Below are 25,604 nucleotides of genomic sequence, written 5' to 3' on the forward strand. Positions count from 1 at the left end.
TGGGGTAGAAACAAGTTAGACGAGGTTTTTCTTTGTTTTGTTTTGTTTTTTTTAGATGCTCAGCAGAAAGGAAGCACCCCGGCAGGTAATGTAGGTCTACTAGTGTATTTACAGCAAGCAAGTCAGTGTGAGTGTGTGAGTGTGTGAACTGTAAACGTGAAACATGCAAACTAATCAAACCACCTTGACTCACGTTCTGAAACAATAACAAAAGCCTCCCAGTTCACCAGTTCAGCGTGAAAAGGTGTGTTTCATTCTGTGCAAGCAAAATCCACTGACTGAAAAGCAGAGGTAGGTAGATAGATAGATAGATAGATAGATAGATAGATAGATAGATAGATAGATAGATAGATAGATAGATAGATAGATAGATAGATAGATAGATAGATAGATAGATAGATAGATAGATAGATAGATAGATAGATAGATAGATAGATAGATAGATAGATAGATAGATAGATAGATAGATAGATAGATAGATAGATAGATAGTATCATTTAAGTCTTACCAGACCTCACATTAGATGAAGCTTTAACAATATGGCTGCAGAGTGATTACCTTCAAATCTCCATGACGCTGGACTAATCCTCATACTCAGTGCACCTACATTTTACAATGGGCTTTGAATAATATTTCCACAGAGTTTAACGGCTTTGTGTGTTTTCTCCAATATAATGTGATTGAGCACACTCCTGGATTAATACCCCGTCATGTTCTCATTACAGAGTGGTGCTAGAAGAGAGAGAGACCTGGGCGTCTGTAAGTGTTTAAGGTCAGCAGCTCTTACAGGAAGAATGAAAAAAGCCTTCTCAGAGGCCTCTCATACTGACTAAGACAGATGAGAAGTCCAATCATGCTATGCTGAGACGTTAATATAATGCTAAGAGTGAAGTAGGACATATTTTTATTCGTGGCTTCCATAAACACGCTATAATTATTCACTGCGGCTACCAGGGTGGAGGGATAATGTCAAAGATTTACAAGCCAAGTGGTAAGAGTCAAAGATATTCATCAATCCTCTCCACCATTGTGGTGCCACAGTGCTTGAGATAGCTTCACCAGCTGAATGAGGATCAGGGGTGATCCGCCATGCAGGCGGGCTGAGGTTTAGAGGTAGAAATCACTCCCCACAGCCTGTGGAGTCAAAACTCACATACTTAATGCACAAAGGGAAAGGACACAAGAATACACATTATACTTTGTGACCCACAATAATGATGTTGGAATTTATTATAACTTTGAGCATTAAAGAAAATAGACTAATCCTTTTAAATCTTCTATAATGAGAGAGAAGAAGTCCTAAGACTGTGATATTTCCCCTCCCTTCACCCCACAAGATTTTAGGCTTTTCCACGGGATTCCAGTAGCTTAGCTGCAAATCGCCTCACTGCTGTGCAATACAGGCACATCCTCTAAAAACGGGGTGAACACACGGTCTGGCACATGTGTATGGGCACACAAACACCCACAAATCTTATTTGACTTTGAGTAATGCATCCTAGAGAAGTCCAGATTGCTGATGGTTCTCATTTTCCCCACCAGGAAAGTAGCTGGCGATGTTGCCATGAATCAGGCTATCACCCCTACCAGGGACAGACCACGGAAAGCCGACAAGATGAGGGGTAGGAGAAGATGACACTCTCGGAAACAAATCCTCTCTCCTCGCTGCTGTTTTCAGATGCCGCTTGTTGTTCTAATCCACTCCCCAAGGCTGTGCTGCACACTTCTTCAGTAACCTAATATTAAAACAAGACAGATAGTTCTTAAGCCGAGGTCAAAGTTGACCCTCGGTTTCATATTGGTGACTACAGATGAAGGGATCTAACGGCAATGAAAGAGGAACACAAAGTCGTGTTCGTGCCGCCATGAGAGAGTTGACTGAAATGACGCACGTACTTGTCTCCATTGGAACAACGGGTGTAAACACGTTCTGATAGCCTCAATTAATCATGTTTAAACAGACAGATGTGATAGCATCACATGAAACCATGACTCCTCCATATGCTACCTGTTTAGAGCAATGTTTGTGAACGGACTAATTGCAATGCTCTCAGACGACGCTTCCCTCTCAGCAGATGTTTGTCCATTAACCTGCACAACAATTACTTTACCATCATGTGAACAATCGCACATTAACAGCGCCCTCTCTGCGATGGAGAGTGCACCCTGACGGATGCTTACAACGGGTTCATTATTGAAACTCACAGTAAAACAATGATGTTTCCTGCATTAAGCTTTGAAAAAGCAGCAGTTCATAAACACCTCATTTGCCATTCACTGAAAGTGTAAATGTTTAGGAAATGATCATTCCTTAAATGGTGGAGTTGGTTATAATTACTTACCAAGGGCGAGGGGTTAGACACTGTATGCAAAGGTAGAAGAATTTGTCTTGATTGCGTAGGTAGATTCTAGTGGGATAAAATATCTTTAACAACTGTACATACATATTGTTTTCACATACCACAGCTATGGAGCAGCTAATGATAAGAGGAAGTAAGAAACACACTTTTCCTGTTGTTTTTGTAGTTACCCATATGATAAACAAACATCACAAGCCTGCTAATTTGTCCACGAGATTTGATTGAGCCACTTCCTGGCCGTACAGCAGCTCCTTCACAACTCCACTTTGGATTCAATGCCCACTGGAAAAGTTTCAGGAGAAGTGCGTCTTCAAGCAGCCTGTCTATCAGCAGACAGATTTTGTGTTGCTTTGTTTTCATTTCTTTCTTCTTGTGGAATGGTGTTATTCACTTCTGTCTGGCTGTCTTCCATTCTATATTTCTATAGCTTGATAACATTCATTATGAACAGCGGTTTACCTCTTGAAAGGAAACCGCTGACAATATTTACCGCAAACAAAAAAAAGGCATATATCCTTTGATCAGACCGTGAAAAGCACTAATGCACTGCAATGTTTTGCTGGTAGTGGAACAATTGGTTTGCAAAAATGTGAATACAATATGCTTCGTACAAAGGACTTTAAGGGGAGTTTTGGAATATCCCCAATAACAAACATAAAAAACAAAAAAAAACAAAATATGACTACTGTGACAACAAATATATCATGACATAAGTGTAGTAGTTCCATCTAAATGTACACCTCAGTAATGAACTTGCAACATGCTAACCGTGGTGCTTCTAGAACACAGTTCTAAAGCATTCAAATTACAGATATGTTAAGCATCTACCCACCCTGTGAGACTCGTGTCTGCCTTTATCTGTCCATGAAATATGAATGATGTTGAATGGAATGCCCTTTTCCAAGAGTCAGATAAAGGTTTACTGAAGGCCAGAGTGAACAGGATGGAGGTTGCCATGGCTACACGTGTGAAAAGGGCATCTGATCTGACTTCTGACCAGTCAATTAATCTTGGAATTGCATTTTTTTTCTTTCTTAATCAAAGGTTCACTCATGATTCAAATTAATTTCTCTAAATGAAAAGAAAACTGGAACAACTGAGATTGCGGGGACTAAAGACGCTTTGGAAAAGTACAGTTATGCTAGAGTCTTAAGATTAAGACCACCACAAGGGAGGACGGGTGAATATTTAAGATGGATTAAAGTCTGAATATTAAGTTTGTTTGGTCTCAGTGTGGATGGGAAGAGAAAACGCATTATTCAACAAAATAACTGGGAAGGACTTAATTTTCACACGATTTCACTCATAAACAAATGTAAAGGCATGTCCTAGTTTTGCTTGGAAGTGTCACAATGCATAATGAGGACTTTTTAAATCATGCACTGTTTGAGCGCCTGGTAATTCTAGCTATTGTTTTTAATTGAAAATGCTAATGACAGAAATACTAACAGTGCTGTATAAAGGGATAAATAGGATTTCCAGGCGCTTGCTATTCACAGTGGCGTACTCATTTGAAATACTTATTCATCCTGTGATATTTTCAACAACTTTGCCTGCTTTGCTTGCTATAACATGACTTCTCAGCTTAGGCTGAATAAACCAGAGTACACTTCCTATTAGAGCCATGTAGGTCAAACTAAAAGGTCCATACAGAAGCAAAGACTTCAGACATCGTCGGTTGTTTGTTAAGCTGCTGAGATTATATGTAAAGAAGTGAGGGATTTTATTTCTGTAATGTACACATGGAGAATCTAAATCTAACAAAGATGAATCAGCACTTGCTAAACAGTGCACTCGAAATGTTTTAATCAAGCTGAGCAGAGCAGTAAACAGACAAAATATCCAAGATTACATGTTCTATACATTTTATGTGTTCCAATTTGGATGACCTATTGACATTTTGAAGTCTATAAACTACAAAACATCTAAAGAAAATCTACAATCAGCAAAGGACTTATATGTGGGCTCTATATTGTGAACTGGGTGCGTGGGGTGCTTCTGCCAAGAGGTTGCACGTGTGAAAGCAATTGAAAAAGTGTGACACCTCCCTCATTTAAGATATTCACCAAAAACTGAAAACTGAGGGATGATGGGAGATTTTTATCTCGCTGCCACAAATAACAGGAAAAAAGTCAATTTCACCGCCTTCTATGGAACACATTTCATGCTGCCTTTCCTCCCCGCAGCCACACTGTCCTTGTAGTGTCTCCTCCTCCGCCCAACCTTCCCCTCCCTCCCTCTTGTGTCCCACTCATGCCATCCTCTTTTAAAAAGAAGACAGAAGGAGCGTTGATGATCATAATCCAGTCGCAGCTAATTAGGGTAGGTCAGCCGGTACAGTCAAACAGTATCCGTCCCGCTCTGTGCTCTTCCTCCCCTTCTTCCATCATCCCTCTCTCTCCCCCCATTTGCTCGGACAGCCCTATCAGTGGGTAACATCTCGCTACACCACTGCCGCCTGTCTGTTCGTGATAGCGACTGTAGCAGTCATCTCCACAGAGGCGAGCGATGTGCTGCCAGCCACTCCGCCAGAGCCAGACAAGCCTGTATTAATGTCTTCTGCAGGCGCGTTGGCGCATCAATTAATCGCTGTTTAAAACTGGGGGGGGGGAAAAAAAATGCATTTGATATACTTAAGCTTAATTAATACATTGCTACCCATTTCACAAGGCTAATTAATCAATTTGAGACGGCTCTGTGGCGTGAAGATGTCCAGATTATGTTGTCTGTAAGGAAAGCCCACTGTACATTGGAGAGATAAATTACAATTGTGGTATAAGAGAGTTATACGCTTCTGCAGATAGCGGAAGAAAAAAATGGGGATAGCTAAGTAGGAGAAAAGTGAAAAGACAGGTAAAGTTAGACACAGCTAAAAAGGAACCTGTTGTGTCCACACAGTGAGCTACAACTTTGCGACAATAAAGACTAAGAACTGAAACAGAGCCGGGGATTGATTGGGACTTGAACTACATGCTTTGTGCACATGTAGTTCTGTTTATACTGAGCCAGTGAACGAGGCTGCAGTGTTCTCGCAAGGAAAGCAGTGGGAGCTACAGAGAGTAATTGGGAGGGCTCTGCTTAGAGGGAAACAGAGGACCTAAGATGGGATGAAGGAGGAAAGGAAGAGTAGGGGGATTCAGAGAAACCTATGAAGTAGACATTAAGTGCTGAGATGTGACGAAAAGAAGCCTTCAGCAAAACTACCAAGGAGACAGTGACCAATGACCAGCTCCCTTTGGTTGAGTTTAGTTTAGACGTGCTAGTATCCCTTCACGTATGTAGTACATGGATGACCTCACAGGAAGCTTTTATGATAACCACAGAAAGCAACACCCAAATCCATTGCAGCAGCAAAAAAAAATAAAAATACTTCTTTGATAGGTCATGTTTCAGTTTCCTCTGTTTGCTTTCTTCTTTTTACTGAGCCTCATTAATTACCCATGAAATGCACTATTTTATCTGGACATGAGTGGATCGGCTTCAGATGAAAAAGGAGATGGGGATTTTCTTGAGTCTATAGTGAAGAAGGTGCTCAGCTTACAGCTCATTGCAAACTACAAGAAGACATTTAAGCAAGTTTTCGAGTGAAATCTCCATCAGAGTGGGAAGCCATCAACTGGTATTTGTGGAAGTTAATAAAGATGCACTGGAACACAGCCAGAGAGATATTCACCACCCCTCACGCCACATCGCTGCTCTTGCACCACGTCTTGACCTATTGCCCCTGCCCTCCCCCACAGCTTAGCTAAGCCCGCGTGTTATTGGCTAAACACAAGCAGCTGCAGCCGGTTAACTGTCTAATCTCACATCAATCCATTTCCCCAAACAAGGAGCGGTAGGGAAGTGCAACGAAAGTCGCGGAGCGCGCGCGGGGGGGGGGGGTTGGACACAGTGGAGGGTGACAATAAATGAGAGTGCAGCGATGAGAAAGAAACGGGTAAAAGCAGGTTACAGGGAGTTTCCAGTACTACCATGTTTGTCAGTGTGTGCATATTGACTCCCTGTTGAAAATCAAAACAACACGGTTCAAGAACACAGAAAAGGTTGACAAACAGGGTGGAGCGAGGCTCTATCCACACATACCCGGCAACAATATATAGAGACTGACGTTTTACTGACTGCTGCCCAACACACATGCGCTCAGCTCCTCTTTGTCATATACTGTATCTTCTGAGTAATGTGATCCTTTCAGTCCCGCATGGACAATTAGATGAGAACATTTTGAAAATGAGAAACATATGGGGCTTTTTAATTGGCCAATTTCTCTTGCCAACGTGTGTGACTTTTATTTTTCCCCTTCTCTAGAAACCAATGAAAAGGGAAAAAAAATGCTATCTAGTCAGACATGCATATTGCAGCACATAGTGTTGCACATATTGTCATTGTCCCTCCGCAAAGAGCAAAACAGGCCTTCTGTTCCCGGGATTAATAGCACCATTACCCAGAATCCATGTTCAGGATACAGAACTGTACTTCTGGATCCTCTCAAGTGAGATACACACTTCTTAGCATGGAGACTTTTGTGAATTTCTGTTGCTGTGGGGATATCTGTTTTACCAAGCACGAAATGGTGCACATCAGGGTACATGTCTAGTTGACGCTGCTTTGAACAATCAACCTCACACCTCCTTATCCCACCACTTTCTTCTATACCTACAGAATGTACTGTATAATCTTGACTTGCTTGCCTTCCCTGACCCAGCACTAATCATACAAGGTGGCAGGGGTGAGAGGGACTGAAACAACCCATATCTGGGAAGTTATTGTTCTACACATGTCATGTGTAATCTGCCCGACCCACAGTGCTTGGAATAATTATTCATATTTAATCACCACACTACGAAGCTACATCGCCTGCCGCTCACTAAGTCATTTTCCATGTTCCATTATCAAAGTTTCAGAGACGGGTGCTTGGGGAAGGGGGACTAAATGGAGAGGCTGAAGTAGTTGGGCTTATAAAAACATAATGGGCTTGTCTGCTTTGATAAACTGAGAACGTGTATAGAATGCACACTTGCTCGCACCCTCCAATACACACAAAGACATGTACACACGCACACACACACGCACACACGGAGACACACACACACACACACACGAAACATTTAATAGGAAAAGTGTGGCAAACAAAGTAGTGGAGAACAAAGTAGCCACTTCTAAGTTCAGATTTTGAACATCCAGGTGAGTCAAAAGCACAACTGTTACAGAAATACCTGCGAGATAGAAAAGGAATCTTTGCATTCATGGTGTCTTTGATTTCTCATGCACTCAAATGTGCCAGGAAAAGCTGACCTTGTTCCAACGGTGGAGGTTTGACGCCTGCTGCCTTCAACTTGAGGGCTTCTTTTGCAGACATGTCACAGCACGAGCCTTTGTTGGTGTCCTGGTCACTGTCCGCCTGGTCGCTGTCACCATGACCGCTGTCTCTGAGGCTCGCGCGCTCTGGGTCTTTGAATGTTGAACTACTGGACACACAAAAAATACAAACAAAAGGTGGAACAGTGTTAGCGCTTGTTTGTTTGTCGATAATTCCTCCGGGCGTTATCACAAGTGCAAACACAGAGACAGAAAATCACACACTCACAGACTCACGTAGACATCAATTAACCTCAAATGCATGTTTTTAGACTGGAGGTTGAAAGCAGAGTTCCCACACTAAACCTACACACACATGCACAGCAAAAAATGTTGACAGGTTTTTGATTATGAACTTTTTTTTTAGTTATGCTCGAAGGTTTTTTTTTTTTTTTTTATAATAAAAGAATGCAATTTGTGAAAAAAAAACAACGAGGACCTTTTCTTTTTCTTTTTGAACAGGGGGATACATCATAAGAAGAGAGTAGGAGTTAAACATAATTGCTATTATATGAACTTACAACGATTCAAAATTCATAATATTGTAAATAATACAAATATATCAGTAACGGTGGATATGCAGAGAAGTACTATATCCCTGCTACCTTTTAGGGAAAATCCCACAGAGGTTATAGAGTACACAGTTAGTGACATTTTAAACACAATTAAATGTACATGCTTCTACTCTGCTTTTTACTCAATACAATGAATTGTCAATATAGTTACTGTTGTGATAGGACTGTGCAGGGACTATTGGCAAAATAAAAACAAAGTTCTGGGATCTAGTGAAGCTTATAGATCCCGCCTCTTACCTTTGAACAAACTGTTGTCTGCTACCCATATAATTAGGCTCAGTGGGGAAATTGTCCGTCTGTAGAGAAGAGAGAGAAAAGAAAGTATGTAACACACTATTATGTAGGGAGTCCTGCTGTGAAACAAGAATTTCTAGCGACATATGATTAATTATGCAGAAAAAAGGGAAGCAGAGGACAGAGAAGGGGTAAAAAAAAAAAAAAAGAAAACACTGGAAATGGGAGCTCTATTTCACCAACGTTTGAGCGTCTCATTAACTACATAAAACGGGCTAATTAGCCCATCCAAGCATAAGTCACAGATCCCAGCATCAAATCTGGCGGACATCATACAATCAATAACTACAAGGGCAAGAATCCCGATGACAACAGAAAACTTTGCAGTTGCAGTTCTGTAATGTGGCATCAAGTAACCAAATTACAGCATACTTTGTTGAAAAAATTAAAATGCAGTTTGCTCCTTGTGCCTTCAACAACAATTCTGCCGATTCCCTGAAACGACAGGGTTTTGTTTTTTTTTCCTCCCAGTTTCACACGTAGAGATAAATTGTTTTTTGAGAAAATAGGGCTTCTATGTGTTGAACCATGTGGTGTTTATTCGATATGGGCAACCTGATCATACACTGGGGGCTTCAAGCTACGTGGATCGATGCAAGAAAGAACACTACATGCACACACAAACATGCACAAACAAGGTAAAGTCTTACGTGCACACGCATTCTAGAACAAATATGACACGTTTGACAAAATACAGTGGCATAATGGAAAAATAGAACAAGCCCTATTACAAAAACTGCACACACACACACACACATGCATGCACGCACACACGATATCTTCTGCATGTATGATGCAGTTCTTTCCAGTCTACATCAATCTAACTGGTACTAGACACGTACTATCCTCCGCTCTAAGTAATTATAATAATGTTCATTATATGAGGGCTTTTATTCATGTCGAAGGACATAAAAGGTCACAAAGATTCTATTGCAATGTCTGGCATTTAGAGAGAAAAAAAACCTATAAACCTTGTACTAAATGAAAACAACTATCGCAAGGAAATGCACAGAGCTCTTGTAAGAAAGAACACAAGGAGCAAATATTGAGTTTTTTTCAGTTCTAAATTCTTCCAGGGATTAAAAAAAAACAAAACGTGTCCAACATCCCTGTACATAGAGGTATCGGCATGGAGGGGAAAAAAATGTCTTCATAGAGTTGCACTGGCATTCATCACAGCAGCACAAATAATTACGCTGTGTTGTGCACAACTCTGTCTTGAATTCATCGCCGTAAAATGTCATGTTTAGTGAGTAATGTCTCGTTGTGCCAGGGTTTTTCACATGCACAGCTTGACTCACAGTCAATACAGTATTTCAATGTCATCCATGCTCTGCGGTGGCTCAGTCTGAAAAAGGGTGTGTGAAGGTCAGACAGGCCACCTCAGTACTCTGACCTTCCATGCTTTTGCCAGCACCTTTATCGCCACCTAAACACTTTATTCTACCTCAGCCTTCACCAATATTAAAACGAAAACACCCACAAAATGGATCAAAGGCTGGAATCTGACCACAAAGTAAAAGAAGAATGAATGTTTGAAATCATTTGGCATTGAAATGATAAAAGCCAGAGGTTGTTTTTATTTTTTTTTTAAGAGAGATGGAAGTTTTATATTGATGTGCCCCTTCTGTACTTTTATAGCCAAGAATCAACCTTGGACATATTTTTCAATCAACTCTACACTGTTCACACCGAATCTGATCAGGAGGGAAGGACATTAACAGAAAGGGTCTTCCTGATTATTGTAGGGTTTATTTTCCACACCTGTGCTTGCTAAAGCGAATGATATCCTCGTGCACATAGCATTTTCTAATTCATGCCAAAGCAGAAAACAGCTTAATCTGTTTTATAACTCATGGTAACACTTGCCATTGTTCACAATAATACCCAAATGGCAGTGTTCCACAATGGCATTAAAGACTGTTTGATACTGTGTTGGAAGTTATTATGGTTTTCATTAGTGTAAAAGTGGACCCTGGATAGCACCGACCTCCAAGGGTAACTGCAGGTTGCTATGAAACGAAAACCTGTAACAGTATCTACTAAATATGCTATTGATTCTCAAAACTATTTCATAATCTACTTCTGGCTCCCTTCATGGGGCTGGGACATTTGGGTTAGGGTTAGGGTCTGTTTTAACAGCTATACTGTAGAGGAAATGTGTCTAATCCTAGACAATGTGTGTATTGAGGCGTGTGCAAGGCCACTAGTCCAGTACATACTGCAAAACATTTGTATTTCCTCTCTTAATTATTCCAAGAATTTGGCAATGTATCAATCAAGCAGTAGTGAATGTGACAGCTGAATAGTTTTTCAGTGATGGCTCACTTGTCTGGAATGAAGAAAATGTTGGGTATAATGATTTATGTATGTATGTATGTATGTATGTATGTATGTATGTATGTATGTATGTATGTATGTATGTATAACTATCCACTGTAGACATGCCCATTGCGATCCTATTCTTTAGATATGTTTTTGTTTGTAACAAGTAGAAAGCATGCAGGTTGTGAAATACATCTTCATAATAATAAGAAAACACTCCATTTTGAACTTAAAACTTGGTTGTCATTTGTAAGGATACTTAAGGATGCTTAATATGCCACTAAGGACTAATCATATTTGTAAACCAGCACGGCTAGGAATGTATATACCTATACCAAAGTGAAATTCACTGAGATAGAGCTTAACAAGTCATGGTGTTTTACCAACTTCCTTTATTTTTCTTCAGAGTAGTATCTCATTCATTAAGCCTGTATTTTGCAAAGTTACTAAAGGTGAAGAATTAGTCATGGATTTGGTCTGTGAGTTATTTCCATTCCATAATGTAGTATTTTTGACTAATGTCATGATTTAATGACAGTCAGGCTGGCAGTTACGCTGCAGTTTTCTAGATAAATAGACAAACTGCACAAAAAAAAATCTCCTCCATGGAGGTACGAGTGCATATCACACTTAAAGTAGCGTATGCCCCCCCCCCCCCCCCCCCCCCCCCGATTCCACATGCCAATAAAAAGCACATTACGCCACTTCATAGAAATCTCTTTCCTGCCAATTAGACTGCAGCCTGATCTTAAGCGTCCATCTCTTCCTGTCTGTCTGTACTGCCCAGCCCTTTCACTACAATGGGCCTCTTTCCAATTAAAGGGTCGATAATGGCCAGTATGTGCTTCTTTGTAGTGAACAATTCAGAGTCTGCAATGAATGACAAGATAAACTGAGACGTGGTGATAAACAGTAGATATATAAGCAGCGATCACATTATTATTATAATTCTTTTTTTTATATATTTTTTTTTATTGACTATTTGGTTGTAGCTTTTGCCAGAACCATTAAACATTTACTGCCACATGTTTTGCCAGTGTGGAACTTCTTGAAATGATCTAAAAATGAATTGAACTAAAGTGAGCTAAATCGAACTATATGTTCAGCCTTTGGAGTTTAAAAACTTTTTGACCTAAACTGACATTAAAAAGAAAAAAGGACTGTACCTGTTCAATACAAGAAATTTCTTGCAGTTTTTTTGGGGTGTAAATCTATCTTTTACTTGGATATGAGTGGAGTTTACATTAGTGGTGAAGATGGGAATTACAAAAGCACACATTGCTGTATTTCGGGCTATGATGTCTTGTACACAGTCCATGTAGCAAGGCCAGAAAGGTCAGAGAGACACTGAGCAGAGTGAGGCTGAGTAAGTGTAAAAAGCTGCACTCTATTCTGTATTCCCATTGAGGCCCTAAGACTGACCGCTCCGACAGCCGGCCGATTGAGACAAATGGGACGAGCATATTGGAGTGCTGTTCTCCTCTCAGGCCACGTCGGTGCATTTTAGGGCACTGTTCATTTCTATGGGCGTATGTTTGTGTGTTTCCATTGCCGTGTATGTGTATTTGATATCTTACATAGGGGTGGTGAACAAGGACAAATTGCTGCTTCTCTTTCACACATCATTGGACAGCTCTCTTTTATTTACAGGCACACGAGTACGCCCCACCCCGCTTCTTCTTCTCCTTCGAGGTATGATACATGCATTTGTCCTTTACTGTCTACCTGGAAACATCCATAATTCTTATTCAGTGAGCGCATGCATGTGTGAACACGCATTTCTTCGGGTCAGACGGTGTGAGGGGTTCCTAATCAAGCCTGGTCACGAAGCCAAAAACATCAATGCGGAAGGGTTTAATCTGATTTAAACTGACACTACGAAGACTGCATGTCTTTGTAGTGTCTTTGTATGTGAGTGACATTGCCACCAAGTAACTTTAAGTTTATTCCACTTGGAAAACTCTCAAAGTAGATCGCCAACAGCTAAAAGGGAATAAAGGATGACGAGCCAGAGAAGTTTGGAGGACAGAAAGTGCGCTGGTGAGGGAAAGGACGTGAAACAAAAGCATATAATAAAAGGACATCGCAACAGACAAATAAGGGCAAGATAGCAAAGTGAAGGGATGATGGAGGGAGCGGAAAGATAAAAGGGGCGGAGTAACAAGACAATAATTACACTGCATTGACTAGTTAGTGGCTGAGGAGCAATTGCAAGTGATCAGATCTAATTAGCATTGAAACATCTTTCTGGAGATAAGGGAACAATCAATCTGTGGGCTTAAGTGAACTTAAAGTCATCAGAGTCTTCTTACTGCCTGCTAACCATCTTCCACAGATAAGCGAGTAGATGTCTACTACAAATAAAGTTCAGAGAAGCCAGACACTGGTGCTGATGGCCGCTAACATCGACTAGTCGGATTTAAGGGATTGTGAGTTGTCACCAGTCCTGATGGACGTCTACTCCAATCGTTCAGAGTAGTACTGAATCAAAAAGGAGACTTTCAAAGACTCTGAATGGTGACTTCGATGTAAAGGTGATGTGGTAAAGACATTATTAGTTTTATAGCCTTTGTTTGCCACTTATTCAGCTAATATGTCATAATAGTTTTTTGAGACCTTTCTATTTTGTGACGCGTGATTCGCAGAAACAACAAGTATACAACAGGTCCACACTGTATCCTGTGCATTAAGAACTGAGAGGAATTATCCTGAAGTATGTCTTCCTGACAATAACAAAAAATAAATAAAAAATGAACCTCGCAAAATAGTTTTCTGTTTGCAATTACACTACATGTCAACAACACTCAAACACAACCTCTATCATAATTCCAAGATGCCTGAGTGAGCTGTGTTGTTGACAGTCGTTCAAAAAAAAAATAAAAAAAAGTAGTTAAACTGGCATCTCTCAAGTGTGCACAAATGCAACTGTATAAATGACAGCAGGCACAGCTCAAATCAAGCATGCATACTCAGCAAATCTCTGGGTGCAGAAGGAAAAAAATAATACAAGAGAAATGTGTCTTTTTGCAGTGCAGGAAGTTTTAGTAAGGAGCCTTCACACCTACTGTGTTGGGTTATTCATCTAAACTGCACTGCTTGAATTGTAATTCTTTAGTTCTACTAGTTTTAACGGGAAGTCTGACAGTTTGGTTTTTCGAACACAAAGGCAAGATTTAAAGACCAAAACTCTTTTTTTGTTGTTGTGTGACAGTCCCGAACTTCCGGATGTATTGAGAGACAGACTGCATCATCATCTGCAGTTTTCTGCTTATATCCAGTATATAGTAAGAAAACCCTTGCGGCAAGATTTTGTTCTAAATGTTTTGCTACAGTGCGTCAGCCACATAAAAAGGCTGACTATACTTTACACCAAAGTCCTCATCGCCCAACGCCAGCTTACCACAGCAGTCATATAAACAGCTGTCCTGATATCTATATAACTTGCGTTTCAACAAATTGCATCCTTTAATGCGTACACTATAAATAAAATTATTTCTTTCTAATGGACAATCTACCCTGAGTATTATGTTCCAAGAAATATTTAAAAATGTCTTCACTGAAGGAAGATAAACCTCAGTAACGCGAGATAACATGCTGGGAAATCACGGGCACTGTAATGATAGTTTATCACTGGCGACAGTATCAGAATATTGATTATTTGTCTCATCCCTTGTGATTAGTCATTTAAAGTATCTCTCTCACTGACAGTCTCTGTTTTACTCTACATACAGTAATTGTAGTAAGCTCAAACTTGGTCTTACAAATCTACAAATCCGCAAAACAGCTGAACATGAATAAAGTCGCCCACATCTGCACATGTGAGAGTGGCTGCTTGTTTCTTTTATTTTTTTTTTTTTTTTTTTGTGAAATTGGTGGTTTATTATGAAGCTGGTGACTCAGGCAGCTCTAATCCAACTCAATAGTCTCATCTTGTTAATCATGGTTTGCCATAATTCATAATTCATGGTAGAACTGCATTCCAGTTTGTTTATTTATTTATTTTGTGTTCGTGTTCATTTGGTGGGGAATGAAGCTTTTTCCCTTCATTAAATTGGGCTAAGTAGCACTTTGGAGGCTTTTACACTTGCATAAACAGCATGACCTCTCCCTTGCCTGTTCATTCCTAAACAGCAAAGACACAATATCCATAATTAATATGCAACCACTCTCATTGATTGTCTATTATTTTAGTTGACCGTACAGTGCCATTAGAGATGCTTATTAGGAACCCAGGGGAAACCATCAAGTCGTCTTAGTGGCACGACATTTTTCATTTTCAGTCTCAGCGAAGAAACACTTTACATGAAAAAAAAAAAAAAAAGAAGAATTACAGAAGAACGTGATTTCATTGGAAAGTGTTGACTTGATATTCAAACCACACACGGACTTGAGGACTAAAATCAAACAGGTGAAAAGCAAGAAAGAAAGGACAGCCTGTACATTTACTGATAGTTCATTATTCCTTGTGAAGCGCGGAAATTATTTTCTCTTCTGTCTACAAAATGACTGCTTTGGTCATATTTCTAAGGTAGTTTGTCTATGTATAACAAGGATAGCCGCATTTACCTTAAAGGTACAGCGATAAAAAAAAAGTCTATCAGTTCCCAAGGCTACTTTTGTGAACACATTCATCCATTTGTAATAATGTTTTTCATTTGATTTAAGAGCCTATATTCCTTTTTTTTAAAAAGTATATAAAATAAATAAATAAAAGAATGCACAGAGGGATAAAGTTCTGAATCTGACAGACGGTCAACAAAGCATTGTTAAATGTACTCTCTAGGCTGCCATTATCAACTTGAGAATCAGCTCATGTAAAATGTAAGAAATGCCAACTTCTGAGAAGAGTGCTTATCCTTGAACTGACTTCTCTCTCTTGCTCTCTCACTCACACACCAATAGCCTATAACAGGTACTGGGGATCGTCGAGGCTTGCCTTTTGTACAAGGCTTGAAAAACTTCTGAAATAAGAAGCCTTTTCTAAACGATCATGCAGCAATAAGGAATAATCTGTTTACCAAAAATGACAGAAATACATGTAATAATCTGTTTTTAACGCCTTTGCGTGTAATTGATTTTATAATGGGCCAATTAAGCTATTATTGACTGACTCATCGTTATCTGACTAAAATGAACAACATTACTCATAAACTATTATGATGTTGACCAACATTCCCTCGGGTGAAGATTACAATAAGCTGCCACATTGGAAACACATAACTGAAGCTCTACAATGGAAAACATTCATATCGTAGTTTCTCTCAATTCGAATGTGACCTATTTTACGCTGCACCTGTGGTAAAAAAGAAAATGAACAGAAATCAGGAGTTCTTTACTGAAAAATCCAAACATTTGTAATAAAATTAACAAGTTAACTAATAACTGAATTTCTGTTGTACGGATGGAGAGGAGATAAGTGTCATCATTAGTATTTTACAATACCACAGTGTATATAATGGTACATTTTAATCAATAAAAATGAAACAAATCTGTTTTTGCTGGAAATAGTAGAGATGTAGCGCTTCTGCCATTGTGGGATTCACTCTGCCAGTTTTTCCTCCACTAATACTAATTACAGTGGTTCATGTATACTTGAGGGGTGGCAGTGTTTAACAAGGCAATTCTTTCAAAGGACCTATTTTTGTATTTTACATGTTTAAGCAAAGACATACAGAAAATGTAATCACCAGATGTTTTCAGATGAGGAAAAAAAAAAAAAAAACGACCCTGAGAATACATATTGTAAGTTTATATTGCTTGCTCGCCAGCTGCTGTACATTTGTCTTTAGGCAAACTGAATTTGGGGCAGAATAAAATGCCATGTGAGTGGGATATTCAGGCATCAAAATTAATTCCAGTTTCATAAGGGTGGCATTGGTACAATTCATATCCTAACAAGCTGCAAACTAAATTCAAATTGAGTGAATTCATACGACTGACCCTGGGGTTTTTGGAACTGAGTGAGCAGTCTGCCATAATCCTCTTCTACCAGACCAGGGAATTGGTGTCTACATGTGTGAGGGGGTTTGTGTGTCTGGGTGTGTATAATTCATGCAGTGGGGGACACGAATCTGTTTACATAGTCACTTTGTTGGAACCCACCACTCTTTCGGGGGAGATAAACATCAGTTGCTGATTTTTAGGGCAAAATATTTGAGGATGGGTAGCTTCAGGTCAAAACGAGGTATCAGATATGATGAATCCTGCAGTGGTCAGGGCCAACAAGAGATACATGCAAATCAATGTATTGTCCTTTGAAGGGACAAAAACACTGCGTGTGGGTGGTCAGAGTGAAGGGGGATACTTAATAACTGAAAAGTGAGTCACTTAAATCAAAAATTCTGTGAAAAAATGTCATATTTGATAGCTTTCCAAAAAAAAGTAATATTACTGCCAGGCACAGTTTATTTTATCTGTCAAAGCACATTGAAAGACAGCATACATATATAATTGATGGTGTAGACATATAAATAAGCTGGTGACTGAGAGTATGCGTGTATGTGTTATTTTTCCCTGAGCCAGTATTGTGAAGAGCTGTCACACCTGTGGGCTGTGGAATGAAATGAGGCAGTCTGTTCATGCACTGGCAGTCAAAACAGCACCGAACCCCAAAAATAATTAAATAGGAGCTGGACATGAAATGAAATTGCCCCAAATCACAATCTCCTAGACAAAAGAGTCTGACTGGAACAGGCTGTGACCCCATCTCTGTTTTCCAAAAAGCACCATTTTTTTTATGTTTTTCTCTTTCTTTTTTTGGGGGGGTCTCCAGCAAACAAGGGCAAAACAACAACAACAACAACAACACATGTCATTTTAATCATGTTCAAAAATTGCACAACTTGTGAAATTTTGTATTTATCTCTTACCCTGTTATTTTAGAAAGTCTGCAGCTCTTACAAGGATAGTCTTAAAAAAACAAAAACAAAATGAATACAGACAATTGAGGAGCCAGTTCACTTGTGGCTGCCATCTCTGAAGCCAGCTCAGAGGAAACTTCTCTACTCTGAAGGGGACGACTGCCACAGCACACCATGTCTGTACCACTATCAACACAATCCACAGCTGCGGCAGTTTAGCCCCAGGAGTAAATGAGAAATGTAGCTTTTGGCATTGACATCTATTCAGATACTTAAAAACAGTTTGCCAACAGTCAGCGATCTTTTCCCTTACTACTTGAGACATTTTCTGTCGACATTTACCCAGCTGTTGTGAGCATCTCACGGCTGGAAGGAGTGTTGTGATTGTTGATCCGGGGAATTGTACAAACTTTGAAGGTACTGGTTATGAGGAATGGTAGACAACGGACTTAATTTGAGTGAACTAATGCCACGCTTTGGAAAGTGTGATTGAATACTACAAATGATGGTTGAAGTAGGTGATCTTTGTACGGAGGCTGCTAATCACTCATCAATGCCTTCAACAGCTTCGAGATAACTGAAGTCCCGAGTCGGCACTGAACAGACTTCACTCTCAATTATCCAGCAGAGATTAGGCATTTATCCATTAATGAAAAAAATTTCAAAATATAAAAACAACTGCACTGTATGTACCTTTCTCTACTGAAGGCAAAATCAATGTTTGAGCTGAAGAGTCCATTCGAACTGCTTGTTTTGTGGATTAAGTACGTTGTTCTGTGAGCGCGATCAAAATGTGACATCCCTTCATACTTCATGTCAATTTTATTAAAACAACCAGTTATTATCCAAAGTACATATAAAAATAAAACTCTACTTTAAAACGGACAGTTTTATTCTCCATGTGTCTAAAGTGGGTGGGCTGGTGTTTTCTCTATTCAAACGGTGGCGACTTATAGAAATAACTCCACTAATGGAACCTTTCTGAACAAACCTGAGTGTCACTCAGCAGCTGCCATCTGATATACCCCCAAAATAATTATAAATGTCCACAGGAATGCCAATGTGACAACTTCTGTGGGTTCATATGTCTTTATAAGAATCTATTGGAAGATGTCTACAGGGAATAGTAATGCTCTTGGTGGTTTCCAAAAGCGTATTATCCTTCAGGGGCAGGTCTTGTACCAAAATATCATTAAATCAGCTGCAGACATAATGTACACTCACATTTACATGGACTTCAGACAGACTTCACTTGTATAGCACACTTCACTGCTTCAGTGACCATTCTCAATGTGTTGTTGTGGTTTGTGTTGGGCTGAGGAGGAACGGTTGTGACCACAAGTATGTGAGTTTGATTCCCACTGCCTCGGTTACCACTGTATGTCCCTGAGCCTGGCCCTAGATCCCCATCAGCTCGGTGTATGGTTTAATTTTTAAGATCAACTATGAATAGGATTGTGTAAATGGAGAGAAAATTTCCCCAAGGGATCAATAAGCTATTCCAACTCTTAAAATCTTTTACACTGTTAGTCACATTCGCCTGATCTCACACACACACACACACACACACACACACACACACACACACACACACACACACACACACACACACACACACACACACACACACACACACACACACACACACACACACACACACACACACACACACACACACACACACACACACACACACACACACACACACACACACACACACACACAAATGTTAATAGGTGCCATGCCGGTAACTCAGTTACCAAAAACAGTTTTACTGTTAAGAAAAGTCTTATTGGTAACTGAACCATCAACCTTGGAATTGAAAAATAACCCAGTCCACCAAGTGAGCCTCAGCTGTCTGTTACATTGTTAAATATATTATTAGGTCGCCTTATCTTTTATCAGTTTTCATGAAACGACAACTTCCTTTGAATGTAATGGTGAAGAAAAATCATAAAACAATAATAGGGAGGTTAACAAGACAGAAGCCGAGACCAAGTAAACAATCACATAAAAGAGAAATATTATTCCGTTTGAATTGATGGAGGAAGACCCATCCTGTAGATGAAAGGATTTTTTTTAGATATTTCCCCAAAGACCCAGAACCAAGGCCAGGCGCAGATCTATACAGATACACAAACATGAGACACACAATGAGCACATATGTGTAATATCAATGCATGCACAAGTGCACATACACACACCTGGGTTCTCCTCCTTTGTTTCTACACATAACCACACTCACATCCACATCCACACACACGTGCCCACACAGCAGATGGACTATGTTTCACTTCAAGGTCACCTATCTACTGTATATGCATCAGATCAGAGGGGCTGGGGTATATTAGCAAAAGGATGAACCAGATAGGGCGGGAATGGAAGACAGGAAGGATACTGTCCGTACACCTCGCTAAAAGCTGACAGGAGGCTTTAAGATAATGCTCCGTTGTCAAAGTGTTTGACGCTGGTTCCTCTCCATCTCTTTTAAGTGTGTCTATCGTGCATTAAGGATCTGTCAGACCAGCTTTAGCATTAATCAGCTGGCCCACTGAAGAAACAATCACATAATCTCAGGCTGTAAACCCCGCTGACCTTCTCCTCAAATGCATATATATACTCCCCTTCAAACCTCAGTCATTTAAAGGCACACGCAGGCCCCTGCGTCTGTGCTGGTAATTTGTTTCCTCCCCATTCTCCCTCCCCTGCAGCACATCGGATTGGTTCCTCCCTCAGCAGCACCCAACCCTTGTCTCTCCACCTGAGAGTACATCGACTCAGCATGTCAACGTGACCTCAAAGAGGACGCATTTCAGACCATGTGTAAGGAGAGTGGTTGTTTTACCCCATCAATCTGGAGAGAGGAGAGGAGAGGGTGGAGGAAATGAGAAAGGGGGGAGGGAAGAAAAGAGGAGACGGAAAGAAAGGAGAGACAAATCAAAAAAGGAGGAAAAACGGGGGTAAAGAGAAAAACTTCTATTCATCATCTCGGCAGCGTTGAGTGTATAAATAGCAAGATCTGTTCAGAGCTATCACTGAGCCGACGCTTCCATCGTGGTACTTCATTTATTAAGACTGCGCACAGATCAATACAGCAGACATATACACCCTGTACTGTTGACAAGATAATCTCATCATTATGAATTTGGCTGGGATCGTCAGTAACATGAGCAATTGCAACGCTTATCTAAGATGACAAGAGCGGCGAAAAAAAAAAAAAAAAAAAAAGGAATCCAAAAAGGATGTCAGAGCATGAACAGGGGGAAGCCAGGAAGAGTGAGCAAGCGCAAGCTTTTTTTTTTTTTTTTCCAGTAAGCAATGCTCTGAGCAATAGAAAATGAAAAACAGTATTTCAGTAGCAAACAGAGCAAAAATCAATAAGAAATGAAGCAAACCAGCAATTGATCTGAATGCTAAAGGCCCCAAAAACATTTCTCTCGAAGACATAAACCCAGTGAGGGGCCAATTGAGTATGTCTGCGTGGTACAATAGAAAAAGATGTGACCAGCCAAATATACCATTTTCAAAACACCATTAACACTCGCCATTGTCACTGCGACCCTGTAGAGCAAACACGGTCAACATTTGACGACAAATCTTGTGTGCCCACCACTTAGTGGGCCTTTTGTTTAGGCAATAACATCTCAGAGTGCCGACTCAGTCGCCTCTGTTGCCACAAACACATAACAGCCACTGCAAAACACAGTGGCTGTCAATTCCCTTCAGACACACACAGGGCTTTAGACATGGGAGTCAGATTTCAAACTGTGCTACAGATATAAGCAAGAATAGGGGAGCCAGTTGGATCTCTCCTATTAGAGTGTCAGACTTTCTTGAGACACACTCTTACCATTCACACAAAAACATACACCGGCAGGATTACAGCTTCAAAAAAGAAAAAGAAAAATGCACTTCAAATTGCAACACAATTTGTACTTTCTTGTATGGGGGAAGTGTAACGTGGTCCGCTGATTGTACAGGCGGAAATAAGTTGTTTTATATCAGTTTGTTTTGACATGTGGTTAGGCGAAATTAGAGCAAATGAGATGGTATTCATGGTATACCCCTCCAATCAATTAATCACATTACTGATGTAGCTGAAGAAGTGCTGATCTGTAAAAGGCAAGGACAAGTAGAGAGAGATCCAGGCAGAGAGGGATAAATCATTTCTCTTATACTAATGAGATAGAAGGTGAGAAGAGATTCACATAACTCATTCTTTGAGCTGCGTGTTGTTTCTACAGCACATGCCTAGGGGGCACAGTGAAGGAAGATGTGGCAGAAATAAAGGCTCTCGCACGTTGGACTGGTGCCAAGACACAGCAGAGCGAGTTCTACTTTGTTTGACTTTGAAAGTGTTTGGTTTACAGCAAGGAGACCCAGCTGCTGGCAGTTAAAAGAATACATCACAATGCCATGTATACCTATGCAGTCTTCTGTGCGCTGTGCATCATACTGCACAATACAATGTGGTCAGTCTCATCTACAGCCATCTATTGCTGCAGGTTGAGCACCCCACTGCTTAAAATGTTAAGTCTGAAGACCCCAGGTGGGATCTAAGAGCCTTGAGGGGGCAGCCGGCCCCGACAGGGAAGCCCATTTCAATCTGAGGGAACCAGCAAGACCGGTGCTTCAGAGCACAGCTGGTGGTCTCGGAGCAGTGTGTGTATGTATGTGTGTGTGTGTGGGTGTGTGTGTGTGTGTGTGTGTGCGAGTCCATATACATACACACACACATATACTTGCAGACACATGGCAGCTAAATCTCATATTCCTCCACTGTGAAGGTTATGTTTTCTTCTCTTGTTTCAGCGACCTCTGTTAATGCTCAGTTGGCTCCTCGTAACTCGACTCCATTCAGCACAACACAAGCAGCACCAAAGTTACTAGGAACATGCACATATATGTATTTTTTATTTATTTTGGAGGGGGGGGGGGGGTCACAATCTTCTTTTCTTTAAAATATATCACGTGTTGAAGGGAGTGAGATTGAAAAGAAAAAAAAACTGCATTTCAGTAGTCGGGTCCTTCGGTGAAAAATGCACGAATCCATCTGGTGCATCGGTACAACTGCAGTGCAACAGAAATATGGGACCCTGTTGAAATACATCAGCCGAGTAAGAAAAACAAGACTGTCAGACAGAGAGCAGCAGCAAAACTGACAGTCAACACAAGCAGCAGCGGTCGTGGCCTCAGCAGCCTTGTAATGACAGAGTGGGAAATTCATCAATAAGTCGCACAGTCTGCAGGTCATCCTATGGAAAGTAAATCTATCAAAGAACCGGACTGGGCTGCTTGACAGACTGACTTGATATTCTGAAGCTGTGTTGTCAGTGAATCGTTCCTCGTCATCCATGTTTCCCCTATAACTCACACACATACAATAACTGGAAAGTGAATGTCTACTGACAAGCGGCAGTCTTATTATCATGCCCATGTCATCTCCAATTGGCTGCTTCCTACTGAACCAAGCAAATTGGCTTAATGTGTCCGGCCAATCTGGCTATCACAGAGGTCAACTTGTGTTCTCATATCCTGTCTGTTTCTCTCCACGAGCAATAAATAAAATTCTTTTGTTGCCCTGCATTGCCAGGTCGGGAGGTCTGTTAAAATAACTGAATTATGCTGCACAGCTAAGTGCTGTGTCCGTATGAATACACGGCAGCTGGCTGAGCTAGACTGAAAAGACTTACTTACTGTTGTCATACATTTTTGCCCACTTCATAAACTGGCTTACATTTTAAAAGACGTTGAGTTAATTACTCATTTTGTATTGAAGTTTTAGGTTTTAAAGTTTCGAAGGCTTGTTTGTGGAACGCTGCCTCCAATCTCAGATTTGATTCTCTTTTTCAAATTCCAGGAAACTTGAAAAATGTCATTGAGACAGATGAGAGCCGAAAACAACTGACTATTTGAGAGGTTACTACAGCTTTCACTACTCTCTATGATGCTGTCTCGCATTACACACAGACACAGAGAAAAGAGTGATTGAATGCCTCAAATTCTGCTTACATCAGATACTAAGTAGCTTCTGTTTCCCACTTATCCTCTGTTTTACCCTCCTCTTTGGACCATATTCACAAATATGTGGTGAGAGACCGCTGATGTTTATCGTGACATCTTCCGCTTTCCTCCGATCTGTTAAATGTTATGATTTATTAATGAGGGCCGATGCAAATATAGCTCCTGTTTTGTACTGCGCTTTACTTAGCTGCTCCAGCTCCAACGCACACACACGCTGTATTGAAACAAGTACTTCTGAAGCCTCGGATATGAAACCAGCGATGGTATCTAATGAACAAAACATGCAGTAAAAATGTTTTTTGTAATGTTTTAGTTAAATAGATGTAACGTAATTTGTTGTTGCTCCCCAGAGCAACACTCTGTGGTCTGACTTCACTTCTTCTCAGTTGTCTCTCTCACATGAGCTTTGGGAGAGATGAAGAAAAATAAAACTTCCTATTAATAATTCAGAATTTCAGCGTGTAGTGTTATGTACAGTAGCAGCAGGATTATTTGAGGAAATGTGAAGATACACCCTAAGGCAAGCTGGGTTTTCTTTTTCCTTTTTTTTTTTTAAAATACTGGCAAGTTCAACTAAAACAAATCAAGCCGAGTGACGCCGAAGCTCAAGTGGGGGACAAATGCACACAAATTACAATTGGTTTTCTTGCAACTGCCGCTCATTCCTGTAAATGACTGTTTGGAAATGCAGGGTCTGAGCTGCCAGCACATTGGCGGCTGCAGAAATTGTTTCAATATAGACAGGTATACCGAACTTGTTCCATAAAAAGCTTCAGAGGAAAGAAGTTATCTAAAGATGAAGGGGGAGAAATGAAATAAAGAGTGCTTTTCTATTCATTGCCTCTGTGGCCACTGAAGTGTGGGAGCAATTTCAATACAATATACAGTGGAGGCTTTGATAAGACTTTTCGGTGGAATCCTCAAAAACAGCCCGAGCCTGGTTACATGTGCATCGGTGTGTTTGTGTGCACGAGTGTGCGCATTTCTTGGAGGAAGGGTGTTTCAAGGTTCGGACAAATGCAAGATTGTCACGCTCATAAAAGAGAGGGGCTCTGTCATGGAGCCTGCCAGCTAAAGGCTTAAATCACATGCCTGGAATACACAATGACGTTACACCCCCACACAACACACACACACACACACCCATATATACACAAACAATCTGCCTAATTTATGCAGAGTAAGACCATTCCTCGAAGCATCCATTTTCAACATCTGCTCCAGCAACATTGTTGGCATGCATATGCTCAACCTAAACAGATCAAAGGAGCGCAAATTCTATCTCCTCTGTAGTATACACGCTTCTTAAATGATCACAGTCACACACAACAGATTTTATTTTTGAAATGTTTAACTTCACTGAATAGATTTGTTACTACCAATCATTTCCTGAACCCATTCCAAAGCCTTGATGTTTTGAGACGACTTCCAATTTTGTTTTTTATTGATTCTACTTTAAATGTCATGAATTTAGTGTTCTGACAAATTTGAATATTATTATTTAACCATTAGGGGTATAATAATGTGAGACAGGCATTTTAAGAAAAAGAAAACAAAAACGTTTATACATGCACGCTGGGTATTTTATTTTATGACAGCAGCAGGAGACTTCTTATCAAGTGACAACACTAAGGCAGCAAAGAGAAGGACCCCTTTTCTCATCACCCCCATCTCAGTGCAACACCACACAAGGCAGAATACCGCCACCTAAAGGCAACTTTCAGAGCCGCTCAGACACCCATTTTGCCCTTGTACCACTTGCACCTTATTAACTTGGACGGTATCCCACTGTGACAGGATTTTGGTTAATT

At 40.4% G+C, this 25,604-nt stretch overlaps 1 protein-coding gene across 2 annotated transcripts in view; it reads right to left on the reverse strand.

The window, feature by feature from the left end:
* Nucleotides 1–25,604, reverse strand: part of pcdh17 (protocadherin 17) — a 55,652-nt gene that overhangs the window by 23,066 nt on the left and 6,982 nt on the right. For both annotated transcript variants that reach the window (XM_080489285.1, XM_080489284.1), the window contains exons 3-4: nucleotides 8,528–8,586; nucleotides 7,653–7,825 (exon numbers count right to left, since the gene is read on the reverse strand). In XM_080489285.1, coding sequence (XP_080345411.1) covers nucleotides 7,653–7,825; nucleotides 8,528–8,586 — 232 coding nt within the window. The remainder of the gene's footprint in view (nucleotides 1–7,652; nucleotides 7,826–8,527; nucleotides 8,587–25,604) is intronic.

This window comes from Lipophrys pholis (assembly GCF_963383615.2).
Source record: "Lipophrys pholis genome assembly, chromosome: 2".
NCBI lineage: Eukaryota > Metazoa > Chordata > Actinopteri > Blenniiformes > Blenniidae > Lipophrys > Lipophrys pholis.